The sequence below is a fragment of the Chamaea fasciata genome, unplaced genomic scaffold, assembly GCF_029207755.1.
Source record: "Chamaea fasciata isolate MVZ Bird 193981 ecotype frontalis unplaced genomic scaffold, bChaFas1.0.hap1 SCAF_16, whole genome shotgun sequence".
In the NCBI taxonomy this organism is placed as follows: Eukaryota; Metazoa; Chordata; class Aves; order Passeriformes; family Sylviidae; genus Chamaea; species Chamaea fasciata.
In genome coordinates, this window is record NW_027094101.1 from 6,762,272 (window position 1) to 6,780,353 (window position 18,082).

Here is an 18,082-nt window from a genome sequence, read left to right on the forward strand (position 1 = left end):
AGCAGAGCAGCTGCTCAAACACTCTTTCAAGGCACTCAGTAACTGTTCTCGCTTAAATCTATGCAGCATAAAACCAGCTACAATACCACTGGCAGTAAGTGTGTGCAAGTAAAGTAGTTCTCTTTCCTTTATGGGTCTGCAGAAGAACATTACATGACACTGTTTTTCTTCTCTGCAGCAGGAGCTAAAGACAGAGGCTTTTGATTTTGATGGTTCTTCCCATCATCTTTGACAATAAAACAGCTCAAGTTTATACTAAAAGAGAGCGTAAGCTTGAATGCGTATTGAGAAAGTATTTTAATTTAACTCTGCAGACGTTAGTGGGAAAAAATGCAGTACTTTATAGCAGAAAAACCTTACCCTCTACAGACTGGAGGAGGAGAGTGTCCATGACTGGGAAGTGGAAAAAAGGAAGGTAAGAGATGGATAGACTGTGTCCCTGGTGCCTTCAGGGGTTTAATCTCATTAGCTGAGACAATGCAGCCCGGTGCACTTGCACCTTGCGATCAGTAACAGGCTCTCTGTAGGCTTTACCTTGCCTTACTAACAACACAGATTCACCTTCTTAAGGCTTTGCCACATCAGTTTCAGGACACACCACACAGGTGAACCTGTGCCCTTCCTCCTCCCCTGTTTTCTGGTGGCACAGCCCCTGGATGCCACACACACATCACTATTTACTCTGCTCCATGATAAGGAGGGTATTTGCAGGAGGGGGCACTTCCTTTCTGAATTCTTTGTGCCCCCATCCTGTCTAGGTGCCATAATCCTGTTTATGACATGCTGGTTGCTACAGAAGTGATTGTATTGTCACTAGATTATGCCCTCAGGTGGAAAACATGTAAGGGAAGGCACATGAATAGGTTTTTGCATGCATTTAAAGACATGATAGTGCAGTCCCACATGCAATGACTAGGAGCTTTAGCAGTAGCTTCCAGACACAGAATATGGTCATTTGGTTTTCTCCTTAAAAAATGAGATTTTTTTTTTTCATTTTCCTGTCACTGGCTTCCACTATTTAATTTGAGACAGTGCCCTACAGCTGAACAGTACAGTCCCAGCCACTTTCCCAGGCTCCTGAAAATACTCCTGCACTCAAAACACTGTCTCTGAAGATCAGGGTGAAAGAAGTGGCAAGATCATATAACCAGGCTCCACAACTCCCACTGCCCTTTTGTTGATTACTGTCTTTTACAGAGCACGGATTTAGAGAGCAGAGGCAAGGGAGACAGATCGTCTCAGATCTGACACGCTTGGTGAGATGCATGACTAACTCAGCTTGAGCCAGGACGTGCCTGGAATGCGTAACCCCACCTGGAAGCTTTTTTACCAGAGGCACAAGCTTGGGGGGTTATCTGGTTGCTGCCTGGATGGTAAAATACACGACAGCAAAGAGTGCAACATGAACGGCCTAAAGACCCTGTTCCTTGTGAGCAGCTGGGAATCACACAGGATACTTTCCTATCTACTGAGACCCCACTCAGCAGCACTGGGAGAGATTTAGATATTTACAGGCAGGATTGTGCAAGAAGCAGCACCCCACGTGCAGCAGTGATGGCCACAGGCAGAGGCCAGCACCGTTCCCCCAGTTGATGGTACGTGCACACACCTCCAACCATCAGCTCACCCATCTACATCAGCAGAAACACTGTCCTGGAACACAAAGAGCCACACAGGCCAGACCACAGGTGTACCAAGAACAAGAGTCTTATCCCAGTATAGTTCGGGTTTTGACTACTAAAAGAATATACCATTTTCAGCTGACATCAAACTTTTCACCACGCAGTACTTCCTTACTGCAGCTTTAGAACAGCGCTGAGCTTCCGTTTCACACGTCTCCTGTTCTTAACAGGAAAAAAATATTCTTCACTGACAATAAAGCTGAGGACAACAGCAGCTTCCAGAGGCTCTCAGCCCTGTTTACAGTTAGCCATGTTCATAGCACAAGGCCATGACCACGCACTGACCAAGGTCTGAGTGCAGCTACACAGAAAATGCTCAGGATCTCTGTTTTCCCAGGAGACATGACCAGTGACTTGTTGGAAGGCAAGAGCAAGTCAAAGGCTAGTTGAACACAAACTCAAGGATAAAAGCCTAGTTGATCACATCCTCAAGGATGACAGCCTTGTAGGACTAGCTTTAGTATCAAAGAAATGCTGATGGATGTGTTTGTGAGTAGGAAGCAAAGAACTAAACTGCTGGTGAATCCCAGCTGAAGGCACAGATGTTAGAAAGGAAGCTCAACATCCACTACATCTGACAAAGCAGCAAATTTCACTTTGGCAAAGAAAAAACAGACACGCCCGGTTTGAACTTGAACCTTGACGAGCATTCAAAGCCTATCCTGGAAACTGGTTCCTTCTTAGGAGCCTTGAGTTTAATTTATTGCATCACAAAATCAAGACTACCCTTGCTGGAACCAGCACATGTAAACCAAACCTAATAATTAAATTAGTGATGAGAGTCCAACCCATAGATTACACCTGCAGAACTACATTTCACCAGTGGTATTTGTCACTGCTGTGGTCCAAGAGGTACATCTCCTGCCATCAGCTGAAGGTGATTCAGATCTAGCCACAAAAATGAGCTTGGACCTGCAGAGGACATTAAGAGGTGGGTCAACCACAGGCAGAAGATGTCATATCTAGCAAATAGCTCGTAAAAGTATTTAGGACAGAAATAAGACAAGCAGCCATTTTTCAGAGCAACATTTTCTTGAGAACAAAATTAACAGCGATGAAATACTATAGCCAGCAACTGAACTTTAATAGCTGCCAACAAAATCCACACAAAAAAAGGTTGAAAGGGCACTGCAGTGAGACACACGTGACCCAGCAAGCAGTTGCCTCAGTAAGAATTTCAGACATAAGATACAAGCACAGAGACAAGAAGAATTAACATGCCAAGGGGGGATTAGGGAAACCAGATCCCCATACCTTCTCACCGTCCTCTGCTGGGAGAGGAGGCAAGTTCACAGCTTGTCCCTTCCTCCTTCTCCCACAACCTCCGCATCACCCGAGGCCAGAGCTAAGCTGCACGAATAAAAACAGCAGAGCCAGCCTAAACTGTCCAACCTTGTTATTTACACCTCAGCAGAACGCTCCCAGCATCCACGATGGCTCACACGGCTGCTCCAAGAGCAGGGACCTTGGATGCACCTCCCAGAGCACCGCCTGTCCACATGGAGAACCCTGTCAACAGCACCTGACCTAGTTCATATTCATCATCTTCAGCTTGCCATTTGATAGTGGAGCATTTTAAATGCTGAAGAGCTTGTGTTTGGAGGGATTTTTAGTCTGCAGCAGGTCAGGCTGAAAAGAGCTCAAAAAACCCCACCCAGCCTTTGCAGTGATCAAGAGGTTCACTGCTAGAGTACAAAAACCTGCCCCAGAACATGGTCTCCAAGACCAGCCAGGCACCTCAGCAGGATATTTACCAAGTGGTAATTACGAGATTGGAAGGTAATTTTAGCCTTGTAAATTTGCTGCTCCAGCTAATTTGTCTACTCAGGTTGATCCAACGTTTGTTGTCTAACCTGTAGGAATTTTAAATATGTACAGAAATAAGGAAAGGCCAACAGACCCAGCATATTTGACCTCAGAGGCCAGGGATGAAGCCCAGTCCTACCCAAGTTCCAGGTACTACTCAGTCTCATAAACCAACAATAACTCAGACTGTGTGGGGAGGGGATGGGAAGGACAAACGGAAGACAGCAGCCAAATCTTGTAATACAAAAAGGCATACAAGAAGTGTTGTAAGGTGGTTTTAAAATAGCACCCTCATCAGAAGTAAAGACTTCTGTTTAGCTACAGAAGTGTCAAACAAATCATTCCATCCTCACTGGATGTACTATCTGTGCTTTCCACTAAACCCAGACAGAAAAAGACCCAAAACACAGCTGATCCATTTTTTCCTGCCACCTACTCCAATTGAAACAGTTTTCCTCTTGAGGGAACATGAACATTAATACTTGCCATTGCCTAGCAGTACCTCTGATCTACTCCTGGGCAATAGCTCCCATTTTTTCAAGTCCAAAGTGTTCATTCTAACCTTACTCAAGCTAAAAATCCTAAGGAAAAAGAATATTAAAAAACGAAAACTATCTCTTCAGTCATCTCTGTTTAAGTCCAGTGGCAGCCAGCTATCTCCATCCCTAGCCTTTTCCTGGGTCTGTGCCTTTCTCTGGATTGCTTGCACTTGACAGCCTGTCAGTCCAATGCTAAAAGGAGATCATACTATCAGGGTCTACCATGGCATTCACAAGGATTGGAACTACAAGCAGAGATGCAATAGGGTAGAAATAACAAGTCCTTCCCTGAAATCCTTTCAGCCTTCCCTCTAGTTCTCCTTCTGCAAAAGAAAAAAAAAAACAAGCCCATGAGCATTTCAAAGGTACCAGAAGCAGCACAAGCTTCTCTCAGAAGACCCCAATCATCTGTTGCTGGGGGTCACACACACAGATTAGTTCTGAAAATTATCTTGCTTCCCATTTCAGAAACAAGAAGACAATACGAAATAATAGAAGTTCACTATTGATTTTCTTCCCCCAGAAGACTCAAAAAAAGTACCTGATACTTTTCATTGTAGAACACCCGGCTATTCCCTAACTTCCAAAAAAGCCAAATGGGCTCTGTGTGCAATGTCTGCAAGTGTAATTCCCTCGGGTGCTAAAGGTTTAATACAATATTCCATATTAAGATAATATTTTCATTACATTCTCCTTCCTCTTTTCTCTCTTTGAAAGTTACATTATTACACCTCCCAAGGAAGAAAAATATTTATAAACAGGACAACTCCACCCTTTCCTCTCAGTTCAACACCACAAGGCAAGATTCAGCCAGAGGTCAGTCACAACACACACTCAGCTGCTTCTTTCATTTCTATGCCCTCGCATGTTCCTCACCAAAAACCTGACCTGAGAAGAGTTCACCATATCTGAATTGCCAGAAATTCCACGATTTCTGCAATTCATGCAGCACAGCTTGTTACAGCTGCAAACGTTCCTGGGCTCCGATAATTATAAACCCATGGCTGGGTGTCTAATTAAAAGAGGAATGAATTAATGAGTTTTACCAAAGGCTTTTGAGTCACCATTATAATTCTCACCCTTAATCGGCTGCAGGACACTCAAAGGACACCGTGAGCAGGATCAAGAGCAGAGAGGGGGGGGATAAACCACCCCCAGCTGATGCTTCCCCCATCACGTCCCTCTCCAACATGTCACTGTCATTCAGACCCCGACAGCCAGATCAAACCCAGCAGGAAAACGCCTGGGCTTTTTTTTTTTTTTTTTTTTTTTGGACAGCTGAATACAAAAAAACCCCGCTTCCTGAAGCTGCCACAAAGCGCGGAGCAGGCTCTGAATGGCGAGATGCCGGCGAGAGGCTCCGCAGAGCGCTGACTCCGGCACTTCCATTCATCCCGGCCCCAGCCCCCACCCAGCGCCGACAATCACAGTTCAGTCTCAGGCTCCCAAGGAGGCAGAAATTGAAAACACGTTTTCATTGAAGCACAGCTTGAATTTCATGAATTCCATTACTCCGTGGCTTTCTCAGCATTTCCTGGAGCGAATACACTGTAAGAGCGGGGAGAAAAGGGGATGGGGCGGGCCAGAGGTGAGGCAGCAATCCCGTGTCACCCCTCTGGCCGCGCCGGTCCAAACACGGACTGGGGGCACTTGCAGCGAGGATGCAACAAAGACCATTCTTAAACTCAAGAATATACATTTACCACGAGCTTAAGGAGGAAATAAGGTAACAAAGTGCCGGAGGCCTCGGAACAGTGACAGCTACAGGCACAGCCCCAGTGAGATGCGTTACAATTTCAGCAAGCGGCAGAAAGCGTCTCTTTGGCAGACTGAGGCATTCTCGGCACCTGCAGCAAGTGTCAAAACTACCAGTTTATCAGCTACAGGAACCTGAGCACACTGTTGAACTTCAAGAAAGCTCACCCCGGGGAAAAAGCGATTATAATCAGAGAAAACAGGTAGCACCGAGCGGGTTTGTTTTGTTTTTTTTTTTTTTCCACATGTACAGTTGTAACACAATCAACTTTGGAATTATTCAGGCGTGCTAATTAACACCCTATGGATAGCTTTGATACCATTAGCAACACTTTTAATGGCTCTGTCACTGACACCGTCCTCCCGTTTTTTCCCCAACCCCAGGCTGGGCCTTATCTTAAGGAGCATTACATCATCTACTGCACCAAGGCCTCCTTGTAACAGACACTATTATGCAACTGAAGTGCCTCCATTTGGATTTTGGCGTTATTTTGAATTTCGGCGTTGAATGGAAGGCTTGTTTAAATTCCCCGCATGAACAGCAGCATTTTACAGCCTGAAAAGGGCGTCCGTGCACAGACACCAACACTGGCATAACAACGCGTCTGAATGTGTTATACATTTGTGAAACATCCATTCCCCACATTCCCTTTTCCCCTGGTCCAGGAATAAGTCCCGCATTGTTAGGGGCTGATTAGCAATATCTTTCATCCCTAATTTCACACTACAAAGGGCTTTCATGCATATGCACGTGTGGCACCATTCTGAGCCATATCAGCCAGAAAAAGCATTTAGGAGTGACCGAGGAAATCGCAATCCGAGGGTGCAGCTCCAGTTTAAGTGAAGGTGGAGGGGAGTGTCAGCTCTTTCCCTGGATGGTTTCAATGCTGCTCTTACCATTGACCAAAACCCGCTCATTTGTTAAAATAATAACTTCAAAGAGGCCTGGCACACATTACATCTGCTGAAGCAAGCAGCCTGATAAGCATGTGAAAGCACACATTATTGCAAATGTTACCCTCACATCCCGGCGCTTGGAGAAGGGAATGGCACAAGTATCTGACTCACACCAACTGCTGTGGCCATGGATTGCACGCTAACCTACTTTTCTTTTTTCTTGCAAGAGAATAGCCTTGCAGCCTTAGCACACAAATGACTACTTTGCGAAAACGTGCACATTTGCAGCTTACCAAACCCTAAAGCTCACAATTACAAGATCAGACTCAAAAACTGTAAGTGGCTCATTACGCAGAAATCTAAAAAAAAAAAAAAAAAAAAAAAAAAAAAAAAAAAGTTTGAAATGAAAGCTTTTGCAACATGAAAGTGCTCTGTGTTTTGCTCTTTCCCAGTTTATCTAATTCAGGAAAAAAAAAAAAAAGAAAGAAATAGCATCAGCATGGCTCTGCCCCACACCCACTATTCACTAAGATACCTGGAGACCCTTTCGCCATGCAGTAAAAATAATTTCTGGTTTGACAATAAATGTAGCCAATTCCTAGTTTTTCACCACTGCAACACAACACCTTGAAGTGGAAGAAAGGAGAGGATTTCTCACACTGATGACTTTTTTGGTTTTTTTCAGACTGTCATATGAATGCATCCTCAGGACTAGAAGTCTTACGTGAACTTGATCTCCTTGATTTTAGCTCATCTGTCTTGTTAATCATTGTCATCAGCAACAAAGAACTGGTAGGATGACATATCCAGAAAGTGCAGACAGCCTTGTCAAGAGAGGAGCAAAGTCACTGGGCTTGGATATTGTTATTATTGTTGCTGTTGTTATTATTATTATTTCCTCAGCATACATCAATAAGTCCCTGTGTATTATGAGTCTTACCCATGTCTTAAAAGTGAGAATTGAGGTTCAGTACAGTAGGTAATCCTGTTATATTGCAAAATTACCCAGGTCTTGTCTGAATCTTAGAGCAAATAAATTCCCAGACATCACATCCCTTCCCCCAGCTATGGGAATAACATTCAGCTGAAAACAAGCCAAGTTCTCCTACTCGCTCAGGGGGAATGGGAAATCTCACTATAACTGGTGGAAAAGTTACTATTGGAAGCTAAAACACAAACAAGGAGAGGACTGACAGTCACCAAGAGGTTAATGCAAACAAGGTGCTGACTCCCCTCCACCCTAAGAAAATGAAAAGTGAGCACCACCTTACTCACTGCTTGCTTGCAGCCACCCAAGCAAATTCACTTGACATCAAAGACTGTGAAAGAATGACTTCAGGAGAAGCTTTGGCCATCATCCTTGTGCCTTCAGCACACTCATCCTCACAGGCACAGGAGTGTCCCCTGGAAGGGGTCACAGCGGGGTGACCGCCACGCTCTGCTACAGCACAGTCTTATCAGCACAAACATCATCCACTCTGGACTTCACCCTTCCCATCAGTAAGCACTGCTGGGGGAAGGGGAGCAGGAGAAGAGGTGTAAAATTAGCCTTGTCTTAGAAGAGAAAGGAGAGGAAAACCAAACCAAACAGAAAGAACGGAAAAACCCCAGAAATTCCAAGGGATTGGAGGGTGCTTGTTCCTCCAGCTGTCTGCTCTGAGGACACATGGCAAGAAACCTGATGGGACACAGGCCCACAACTTCCCTCTCTCTCCTACTCAATAGACAGGTTTTTGTTTACAGGTTCCAAAATAAATATAATCCCAAAATACAAGTAAGAGATCAGGAAGACTTGTGGCACAGCCCCTTAATCCACATTCAGAGCCTTGGGATTAAGTCAGAGAAAGCACCTGACTTCTCCTACCCTTAATCTCCAGAGTCATGCCTAATGGGATATGTTCTTCTGGGTGAGAATTTCTCACTTTCCCTAATAATGAAAAATGAAGAACACTAAAATTCCACACCAACATCTGCTTTAAGCACTGCTTGCTTTATTGGATCAACATTTAAACAAAGGAGCTTTGTTAACCTGGAGACCACAGATGTTCCTCTGCTCAAAAAGGCACGAAGGGGAAAAAGAGCAAAAAGAGACAAGACACGGTAAGACTGAACTGAATTTGCTTACCCCTCTCTCCAGACTGCTAGAGATCAGGTTTTGCAGGCCAGGAGTCATATGGCGCTACACTCATGTGGATAAAAATGGAGCATTCTCAGGAAGACAAATGTTGTGTAGGTGCAGAAGCACCAGGGTGCCAGTGGCTGGCCACCACAACCAGACACGTTTTAAACTCTGCTTCTACTCTTCCAGCTGAGACCAGCATGGTGCCTTCAGGGCACCACATGCTCTACAAATGTGACTTAAGACACATTTGGGAAGCTCACCAGGCTGGGCACCAGCATCTTCTCTGTGCAGGATGAATACTTCCAGGATCCTACCCAGAGGAAGCAAGCATGGTTTACATCTTTGCCTGCTCACCTGCATCTCCTTTCCTCCATGCACCACAGGGTCTTTTGCATTTCTCCAAGACACCTTTTACCCCTGTGTACTCTGCTAAAACCATACGTTTAGAACAGTTACTTTTTTTTTTTTTTTTTTTTTTTTTTTTTACTAGAGTAAGGTAATCTACAGCCAGCCTTTCCAGAAACTGCCAGTTCTCAGGAGACCCTCTGAAAACGTGGCAGCACAGCATGGGTCAGCAAAACTAAGCAAGGCTGCAGACAGAAAGCTGGCAAAGGTGGACTTTTTTTCCTCTCTGCATACCATATGCTGCTGTATGAATGGTCAACTGAAAATATTTTACGTCTACCTTTGGTAAAAATCAGCCATCAAAAATTGCCTTGGTTCTACATTTTTGGTAATTCATCATGATACAGCTCCTCAGTAAAAGCTCTTCCAGATCAAAGGCAGAAGAGTCAGAGCACAGCACCAGTTTGCTGATGGGAGGCATTACTGCATGGTTACTCATGCAGCCAACACTGATGAGTAAAGGGAAGAGGGAATTTACCAGCAGTTCTTAAAAAAAAAGAAAAAAAATCAAAACAACTTCAATTTCATCAGAAAATATTGGATTCAACTAACAGGGGTCACTTAACCTTTCTGGAAATATGAGCAAACTGGTGCTACAGCAGGATAGCTGATCAGACCTTGGAAGAGGTCCATCTATTCTTGAAAGAAAGAAACCTTCAGTCCAACTCCTTTAAGAAAGGCACATTACCCTCTGACTTTGAGCCAACTAGACAAAAACACGTCATCCAACTTGACTAATACACATGTTTCTAATTTACAGAAAGACTCTTGGTTTCAAAATTGAAATAAGATGCCAGTACAGTAGAGGAAGTTCTAAAACAATCTCTATAATCCAAGTTTTTTGGCAGTTTGGGCTCCATCATGTTTCTCCAGCCAAGAAATGCTTCCAAAGACGACATTAGCTGTTATGTGTAGGAAAACAGCCTCACACAGCCAGAAAGTACCTGACAGAATTAATTCCTTGCTGAACCTTTGGCTATGGGTTCAAACACACATGCCTTGGAGTAGAGTCTGCATGCCAAAAAAAGGGAAGGATCGTTGGGTTTACACAGCACCTTTCCCTGCTGGATCCCTGCTCAGCACACGTACAGAGGGAGAAAAAGAACATTATGGCACGAAAGCAGTGACAGATGTATGATAGGAAACTCCTGGGTGACAACACTGAAGAGAGCATCTCAAAGCCAAGGACTAGAGCATGTCCTGCTCTTATCACTGCTTCCTTCAGCACGATTCTGCATCTTAATTGGTGTGAATCAATCATCAGTCATCTTCCAAAGCACAAACAGCTGCCATCACACCTACTAACCATGCATCTGCAGTTCTGACTCGTACTGAGAAGGCACGAAGCGGTGCAAGGGAAGACTTTCAAAGATGCTGGAGAATTTTACTTTATTCTAGCCTGACTCACACATAACCTATGTGTTTACACAGGTTTGTGTCAACATCGCCGGTTCCCAGCAATGAAGAAAAAGCAGAAACTCCAAAGTGCTTTGTGGCTTAGCTTTTACAGCCTCTTTTCTCCTTCACTGTTCACTGTGCATTTCTCAGCCCACAGTCAGACTCCAGAGCTGTAGTCTCCTTTTCTGTCAGTACACAGACACCCTGACTGGAGCCGATATCCCGTTACCTGTTGTTGTGCTGTGTTAGAAAGCTTTTCAGCTTTTCTCTTTCTTTCCAGCACCTGACCTCCACACTACCTCAAGGCTCTTAACCAACTCTACCCTGAGAAAGAAAGTGAATTCAATGTCATGCAGCTAAGTCAGTCACAAGTAGGAGAACTTACTTTGCTAAATAAATTAAACTAGTGACAGCAGCAGGCTCAGGACCATCTCATTGGGCCAATCAACTGAACTGGAAAGTAGGTGGGCAGTTCTGGTAAGATCATCATGATTTGATCACCAGCAGAAGGCAGGGAGACGTGAACTGGTATTACCATGATGCTGTCAGAAGGAACAGGAGCTCTGCTCCATTTTTACATTCTCTTCACTCTAGAATTTGTGACTCACTACACAATGAAAAGGCTTTGCAGAGCACTGCAGTATGACTCAGATGAGAATACAGCCAGAACAAAGCTGTTCATATCAAGATATTTTCAACCCCAATGATTCATGGGAGGATTAGGAAAAGAACTGGTTTGATAAGATCCTCTGCAGGGAGGACTATGGAACAAGTCCTGCAAGCAGCGCACGAAGGCAGCTCTGGTAGGACTCACCAGCATGCCAAACCTCTGCAGAAGAAGGATCACAACCCCAGCTCATTCTACATGGAGATTCACCTCAATTCCCCCAGAAAAAGAAAACAACTGGTTGCACTGCTTGTTGTGCCAGAAGCAGAGCATCTGAAGGACATCAGGATACACATACATTTTTAAACAATCTAGTCCAGAGGGGAAGGATCTGTTCTCCACTACACTGGTCTAACCTAGTGCAACAAGATATGCTGTGGGAGAAGATAAAGAGTAAAGTAATACCCAGAGAGAGTGTTTTAGAGCCCGACTCAGGTGAAGGTGGTATGCAGCCAAAACCTGCAGCTGCACTGATCTCAGCCCTTGGCAGCAGCACTGCCATGAGCATTTCTCATGCTCTCAGACAAAAGGAGGAAGCCCCGGCAGGTTGGTACACAATGGCTGCAGCTGCCTTGAGACAGCCCAGAGCACAGCGGGCGTCCCTGCTGCTCTGGCCAAGGGAGTCCTTGGGACACAGCAGCAGATCAGCCATTGGACCCACAACCTGCTAGACACCCCCCATCACCCAGGGTCCCAGAAGACTTGACGAAGACCAAGACTTCAAAGACTGGCAGTGCGTGCTTATCTGCCTGCATTCAGAGAGGTTTCAGGGCACAAACACTGGGCTGCTGCTTCAGGGGAAGAGCGGCTTGGCATTACACTAATCCTCACCAGGCAGAGGTGCAAAGCCTCTTCAGACAGCAGCCTCCTCACCTGCAGCAGCACGTGGCACTACAACAAGTGACAGGACAACAGGCAAACCCAAGCCACTGCATTCCACTTCTGGCAGGAGTGGAATGTTCAGGGGATGCACAATTTCAAAGCCCGTCATTGAAACATGAGTATGAGAAACAGGTGGGTATTTACTACAAGTTTACTAAAGGAATGAGTTTTATAAGGAAAGTGCTGCTTTCCCATGGTCAGGGGTTGGGAAATCTTTTCTAGAGAAGCAGTGAAGAGTCACAAAGGGTACATTGCTTCCTTCCTCAAAACACGTCAGAATGGGACTGGACACTGAGCCCAGCTGTATGGCTATTCATGACAACAGTCCAGCTACCTGACGAATTGGAGTCACATAGCTTAGCAAAGGTAATCCTTCCTTTCTGCAGCTACGGACTCACTGCCCTTACCTGTCCCCATAAACTTCATCTAGCATCCCCCCACTGACCTCTCCTCAGGCCCTGGAGAAATCAAATGCACTGTGTAGCTTTACAGTTCATACTTAAGAAACAGAGTATCTATCACTAATGGAAGGGAAAATAAACAAACAAAAAAACCTCATCATTTGTGCCAGTGAGACCTACAAAGTAAAGAAAAAGAAGCCAATGTTAAACTTAAAAAATGGACTTCCTAATTTTGAGCATGTGTATGATCTCACCTGTTAAATGTAAAAGATTCCTAACGATAAGGGAAGACAATGCCAGCACAGACTGCAAACAGAGCAAGAGGTGAAAATTCTTTTTAAAATCTAGAATTCAAACCAAAAAGGCCTCCAGAAGCATTGAAAGCACAAGAGAGCATTTAGCATTACAGTTCCCAGTCCTGGATTAAGTTTCCCTGTTTCACTGCATTAGAATTAATCTATGTGCCTACGAACTCCAGAGTCAACTCGCAGAGCCACAGCAGCGTCGTTATATAACCACGGCACTGATAGCACAGGCTGCAGTGCTGGAGCCTGCCTGCTACCCCTCGCCAACACCAAAACCAGCAAAGCTGCTGCTGCTCACATCATTCTCTTGACGGCAGACGCCTCAGTAATCCAGACATTCGAGTTTGGATTTGATAAGATGTTTTCTTGGGAGCTGATGTTAAGATCTAAAAGGCCACTGACTGCTGTGCAAAGAGTCCTTAATGCCATCAAGGGAGGGGAGGCAGCTACACAGGAGGAGAACAGCAGAAGGCTTTAAGTGGGAATATGATTGCTGCAGAAAAATTATCTGACAAACAAACACAACCCCAGATTATTGCTAGGAATGCTTTTAAGCAATTTGAGTGAGAACTGGTACATCTGCTGTCTATTCAAAAGGTCACCGAGCGCTTATTTCATGATAACACACTCCCAAGAAGATCTTTCAATGAACTCTTAACTTCTGATCTCCAGGATCGCATATCCCTTGTTTTAAGGGCAACTACCCTCTGAGGTCATGGAAATACAGTTCAGCTGCTGTGCAGCATTACATCTGCATGTGGCCATCTTGAACTCTGGTAAGCCAAGGGAACTAAAACAAATTAACAAATTGAAGCCTCAAAACACAAAGTTACTCAAAAGTCCCTTTGATTTGTTGGTATAAAGATGTTTCTTTGTATCTACCCATGTCTCTTTAAATACATCTCTCACATTTTGCTCTAGCTTCAGTCCCCAGATCTGTTCGTCTGTTTAGAACAAAAAGCCAAAACACACTGCTTCCTAAAGTCTTTCTAATACCTTCTACTTCTAGGATAAACAAGAACTGCTTAGATGCTTTAGCCTTCATGCCTGTGTGCATGATAGCAGGCTGTGTATATAGGACACTGCAAGTATGTTCAGAGAAGCAAAATGGTGTTTTCAAAACCAGAGACCGTGGCAAAACGAGGCAGCAGAGTCACTGCAGCTCTGTTCCAAGATGACAGCAGAGAACACAGATGTTGGAGCACACAGATTCACTCCACAATCATTTTAATTACATGCCTAGCCAACCAAGCACAGGATACAGGCTAAGCAGCATTAAAAAGAAAAAAAAAAAGCAAAAAAAAAAAAAGCTGCACACAAGTATTCTGCGAGCATCCTCCTGTGCACTTGATGCTAACGCCACTCTCGTGCATTAAGTCATCTGTTTTCCAGCAGGCAGGCAGCCGGTTTTGGAAAGGCACTGCTGGCCTCGCTGCGGGGCTGGCGGCATCAGCGGGGATGGTCAGCGGAGCCTGCACAGGGCTGTCACAGCCCATGGCGGGCGGCGGGCAGGCCGGGGACACCGGCCGGGACGGTGCCTTGGCCTGGGCAGCGCTGGGACCCGGCCGGGGCACCCGGCAGGGCTGGCCCCTGCCCCGTCCCAGGGTCACGTCGCGATGTGGGTCAGTGGGCACGGTGGGATTCGGCCGAAGGTTGAGCTCACTGATCCTGGAGGGGTGTTCCAACCTCAGTGATTCTATCAGTCTGTAATTTCACCTTCTCCCTAGAAGAGCTCGGGCTCCGAGCAGCCTGGGGGCAGCTCGGGGTTGCTGCCCACCCCGCCGGGGGTGGTGACCTCCCGCCCCAGCCCCGCCAGCGAGACCCCGCACCCCGCCTGTCCCGGCCCTGCGGGGACACCTGCCCCTCGTGCGGCGGCCACGGAGCGGGGGACACACGGCACCCACCGACACCCACCCGGGGAGCCCCAGCGGGGGCCGCACGCCCCCTTCTCCTCCTCCTCCTCCTCCTCCCTCCATGCGGGCCGAGCCCCCGCTCCCGCTGCCCCGCACAGCCGGGGGCGCGCATCCCGCACACCCGCTCGGCCCCGGGCAGACCCACCTGCTGGTACTCGGCGTCGTGCGGTCGGAAGTCGGCGGCGGTGAGCTCCCAGCGCAGGCTGAGGTGCGGCAGGCGGTGCAGCAGGCTCACCCACCAGGGCGGCGAGTAGCTCACGCCCGCCATGCCCGCGCCTGCCTCACCCCGAGCCGCCGGCCATGGAGCGCCGCCCGCCTCACCCGCGCCGCGGCCGCCGGCCCCGCATGGCCGGCCGTCCCCCCCGTCCTCTCTCGGCGTCCCTCCGCCCGCTCCCGCTCCCTCTTTGTTCGCCGAGAGGCTCCGCCGCCCGCCGCCGGCGCCGCCCGCCCGCTCCCATTGGCGCCGCCGCCGCCGCCGCTCCGCCCCGGCCCGGCCCCGCGCGGCTCCCCCGGGACCGGGGGTCGCTGCCGGGCCCCCGCCGCGCCAGCCGCCGAGCTGCGTTTATTTTCCGACTAATAATTCCCCGTCGCCGTGAGTGTCACACGGAAGGGCCCCGCGGTTCTAACGGAGGAAGGTGCGTTTCGGGTTTAGCCTAAAAGCCGGCGCAGGAAAAGCGATTTGTGCCGCAGCAAGCGGTAAAGGCAGTCGTAAAGTCACTTGTTGGTGGTTCTTCTCGAATCCGTCTCAACGCCCGTCCTAAGATCCAGAGGCGGCAAGTTTGCCCTCCCTGAATTCACAGTTCACAGCGGCAGAATGTCGTCCAGCACGCCCTTGGCTGGGCACACACATGGCAATGGCAGCAACGGGAGCACAGGTGAACGTTGAGGAGACACCTCTCACTGTGTGACAGCATGAGGGGAAAAAGAATAAAATAATGATTTGGACAAAGTCTTGGAATCTCTCAGAATACCTCAAATATGTGCGGATACGGCACTTGAGGACATACTTTAGCAGCGAACATGGTCATGGTGCCAGGCTGATGGCTGGACTTGGTGATCTTGGAGGTCTTTTCCAACCTTAATGACTCTGTGGTGCTGGGCACCGGGCCACGTGTGGCAGAGGGTGGTGTCCACACCCAGCATCAAACCACATCCCCACCCCTCACACCAACACCTCTCTCTCCAAAGTAACCCCAAAGTGGACCCAACCACTCTGCACCTTCCAGCCCCTGGTGCCACTGATGACACCCATGCCTTCACCAGCTGATGCACTTGTTCCCTAGCACTGACTGCCCCAGCCCGGCTTGGTTTGCCCAAACCCCAGCCCGGCTTGGTTTGCCCAAACTCGGGGAAATTTCTAGAGGTAGCCGGGTGTCTAAAGATATGGATGAGCCTCTTGTGTGATTTCCAAGTCTGCCCTCCACCTGTTCCACGGAGATATGCAAGGCTCTGGTTCAGCTTCCACCCTTCTCTCTGCAGGCAAAGGTTTGGCCTCATCCAAACCCTGACCCAAAGCCAGTGTGTTGCTTCATCACCTTGAAGGGACCTACAACTCTCAGCTTGTTTGGATGACATCATAAATCAGAGCCATGAATTAAACACGTGAATATTTCAGCAATGACAGCATCTAACTGCATAACACCACGGACCTGTGCATGTGGTGGGCTCCCCACAGAGCCACTCACACACCATTTTCCCAAGGATTAGACTCTGACCCAATGGGAAAGGTTTTTCATTTCTTTCTAAACAGAACAGAAAGTATTTCTAAGTAAAAGGTAAAAAAAGATGAGTATGCCTTCTCAGGGGATCATGTCAGAAACAAGAACATAAATATCCTGGATAATGCCAGGATAGTGAGGTAAAATAGAAAAGATACCGATAAGCAGCAGCAATCCCAAATTCATTCACTTTGTTAAAAAGAGCGTACTGCTCCTGTTGCAGCTGAAATGTATAAAAACATTTGCCACTTTCTTTTAAAAGGAAGAGAATGAATAATTTAATTCTTGCTGTAAGTATGCAGTGCGGCCCAGCACTAATGCAGGAGCTCCTAAACTTGGCCAATCTATTCAGACCCTATTCTATTCATCTCCCGGACCTTCAGTCTCTCCATCCCCGTGTCCCCATCCCAGCCCTGCTGCAGCACACCTCACCCATTGCTGATTGCTCAAAGCATTGTCTTTTAAATACCACTCAACGTAATTTGGAGTTGGCAAGGGAAAAAAGGACCATCCAGTCCTCTAACAGACCTCAGGCAAATGATTTCCAGGTCTTGCAAGCTTGAGAAACTCTCATCTGTTTAGAATTAGAAACTGTGATGGCCCATGAAAACTTAGAGAATATTGGAGTGCTGTGTATACCACTGGGGAAAAAAAAAAAAGGGTAACACCAACAGTTTTTTTTTCTTTTAAAAGGTGGCAGATCAGTAGACATTATGGAGACACCTCTTTTGCAAGTATTACTTTATTCCTTTTCCCAAACGCAGCCAGGATTTCGTGCTTTACACGTTGTCTGATGACTGATGCATTTCATAAAGAAGGAAAGCAAAAATGCTAAAATGGGCCATTTAACCCCTTAGAAGCAAATAAACAGATTTCTGCTGATGTTCTGAAATATAACATCAACTTAAATATCTTTTGACTAGGATGGGATTTTCATATGAATACTATCAACACAGCTAAAAAGAAATCTTATCACTCAGAAATAGCATTAAGACACTTGTCAGAGGGTTCAGAGCCATGTGCTGTGTGCACAAGTACAAGATATACAAGGGTACAAGATACAAGACCTCAACTCCCTCCAGCTTTCTCCAAGAAAAGGGTTTATTTTTCTGCAGGACAGTTGAACATCAGCCAATTTCATTTTCTTCCTTATAATTTTCATTTTTTTTTCACAGTGCTGGCGAGGATGAAGAAGGAATCAGTTCAAGGGCCATCGGTCTAACATCTTTCACCTCCAGTTCTAACAACCCAAAGAGAAGGAGCAGAGGGACCTGGCTGGGAGCAAGAGATCTCTGCATAAGCCCCTCCTGACATAGAGTTTTTTGCAATTTGGTGCTAAAACGCACAAGGCTGGAATCTGTCCTGCAGATGTAACTGCAGCCACGGGGCTCTGGATGGACCCAAAAACCCTCACCAGGCGGCAAGTCCAGGCACCTCTGTCAGCATATGATGGGCAGGGGACAAAAGATGCAGCCAGGAGATCTTGTTTGAAGGGGCTGATGTAAATCAAAGTGCACAAAACGTTTTGGAATAAATGACAAGAAAAGCTGGATGCTGTTCCATGGGGGTGGGTGTTTGAGGCTCTCTCCAGG

General features: G+C 46.8%; 1 protein-coding gene across 2 annotated transcripts in view; it reads right to left on the reverse strand.

The window, feature by feature from the left end:
- The window catches only part of TTYH3 (tweety family member 3), a 69,303-nt gene extending 54,134 nt beyond the window's left edge, over nt 1-15,169 (reverse strand). Inside the window, exon 1 of one of the 2 annotated variants that reach the window (XM_066197658.1) lies at nt 14,918-15,169. In XM_066197658.1, the coding sequence (XP_066053755.1) occupies nt 14,918-15,040 (123 nt within the window). In that variant the 5' untranslated portion in view covers nt 15,041-15,169. The remainder of the gene's footprint in view (nt 1-14,917) is intronic. The other variant, XM_066197656.1, reaches the window with a different exon arrangement.
- Between the last annotated feature and the right edge of the window lie 2,913 nt (nt 15,170-18,082).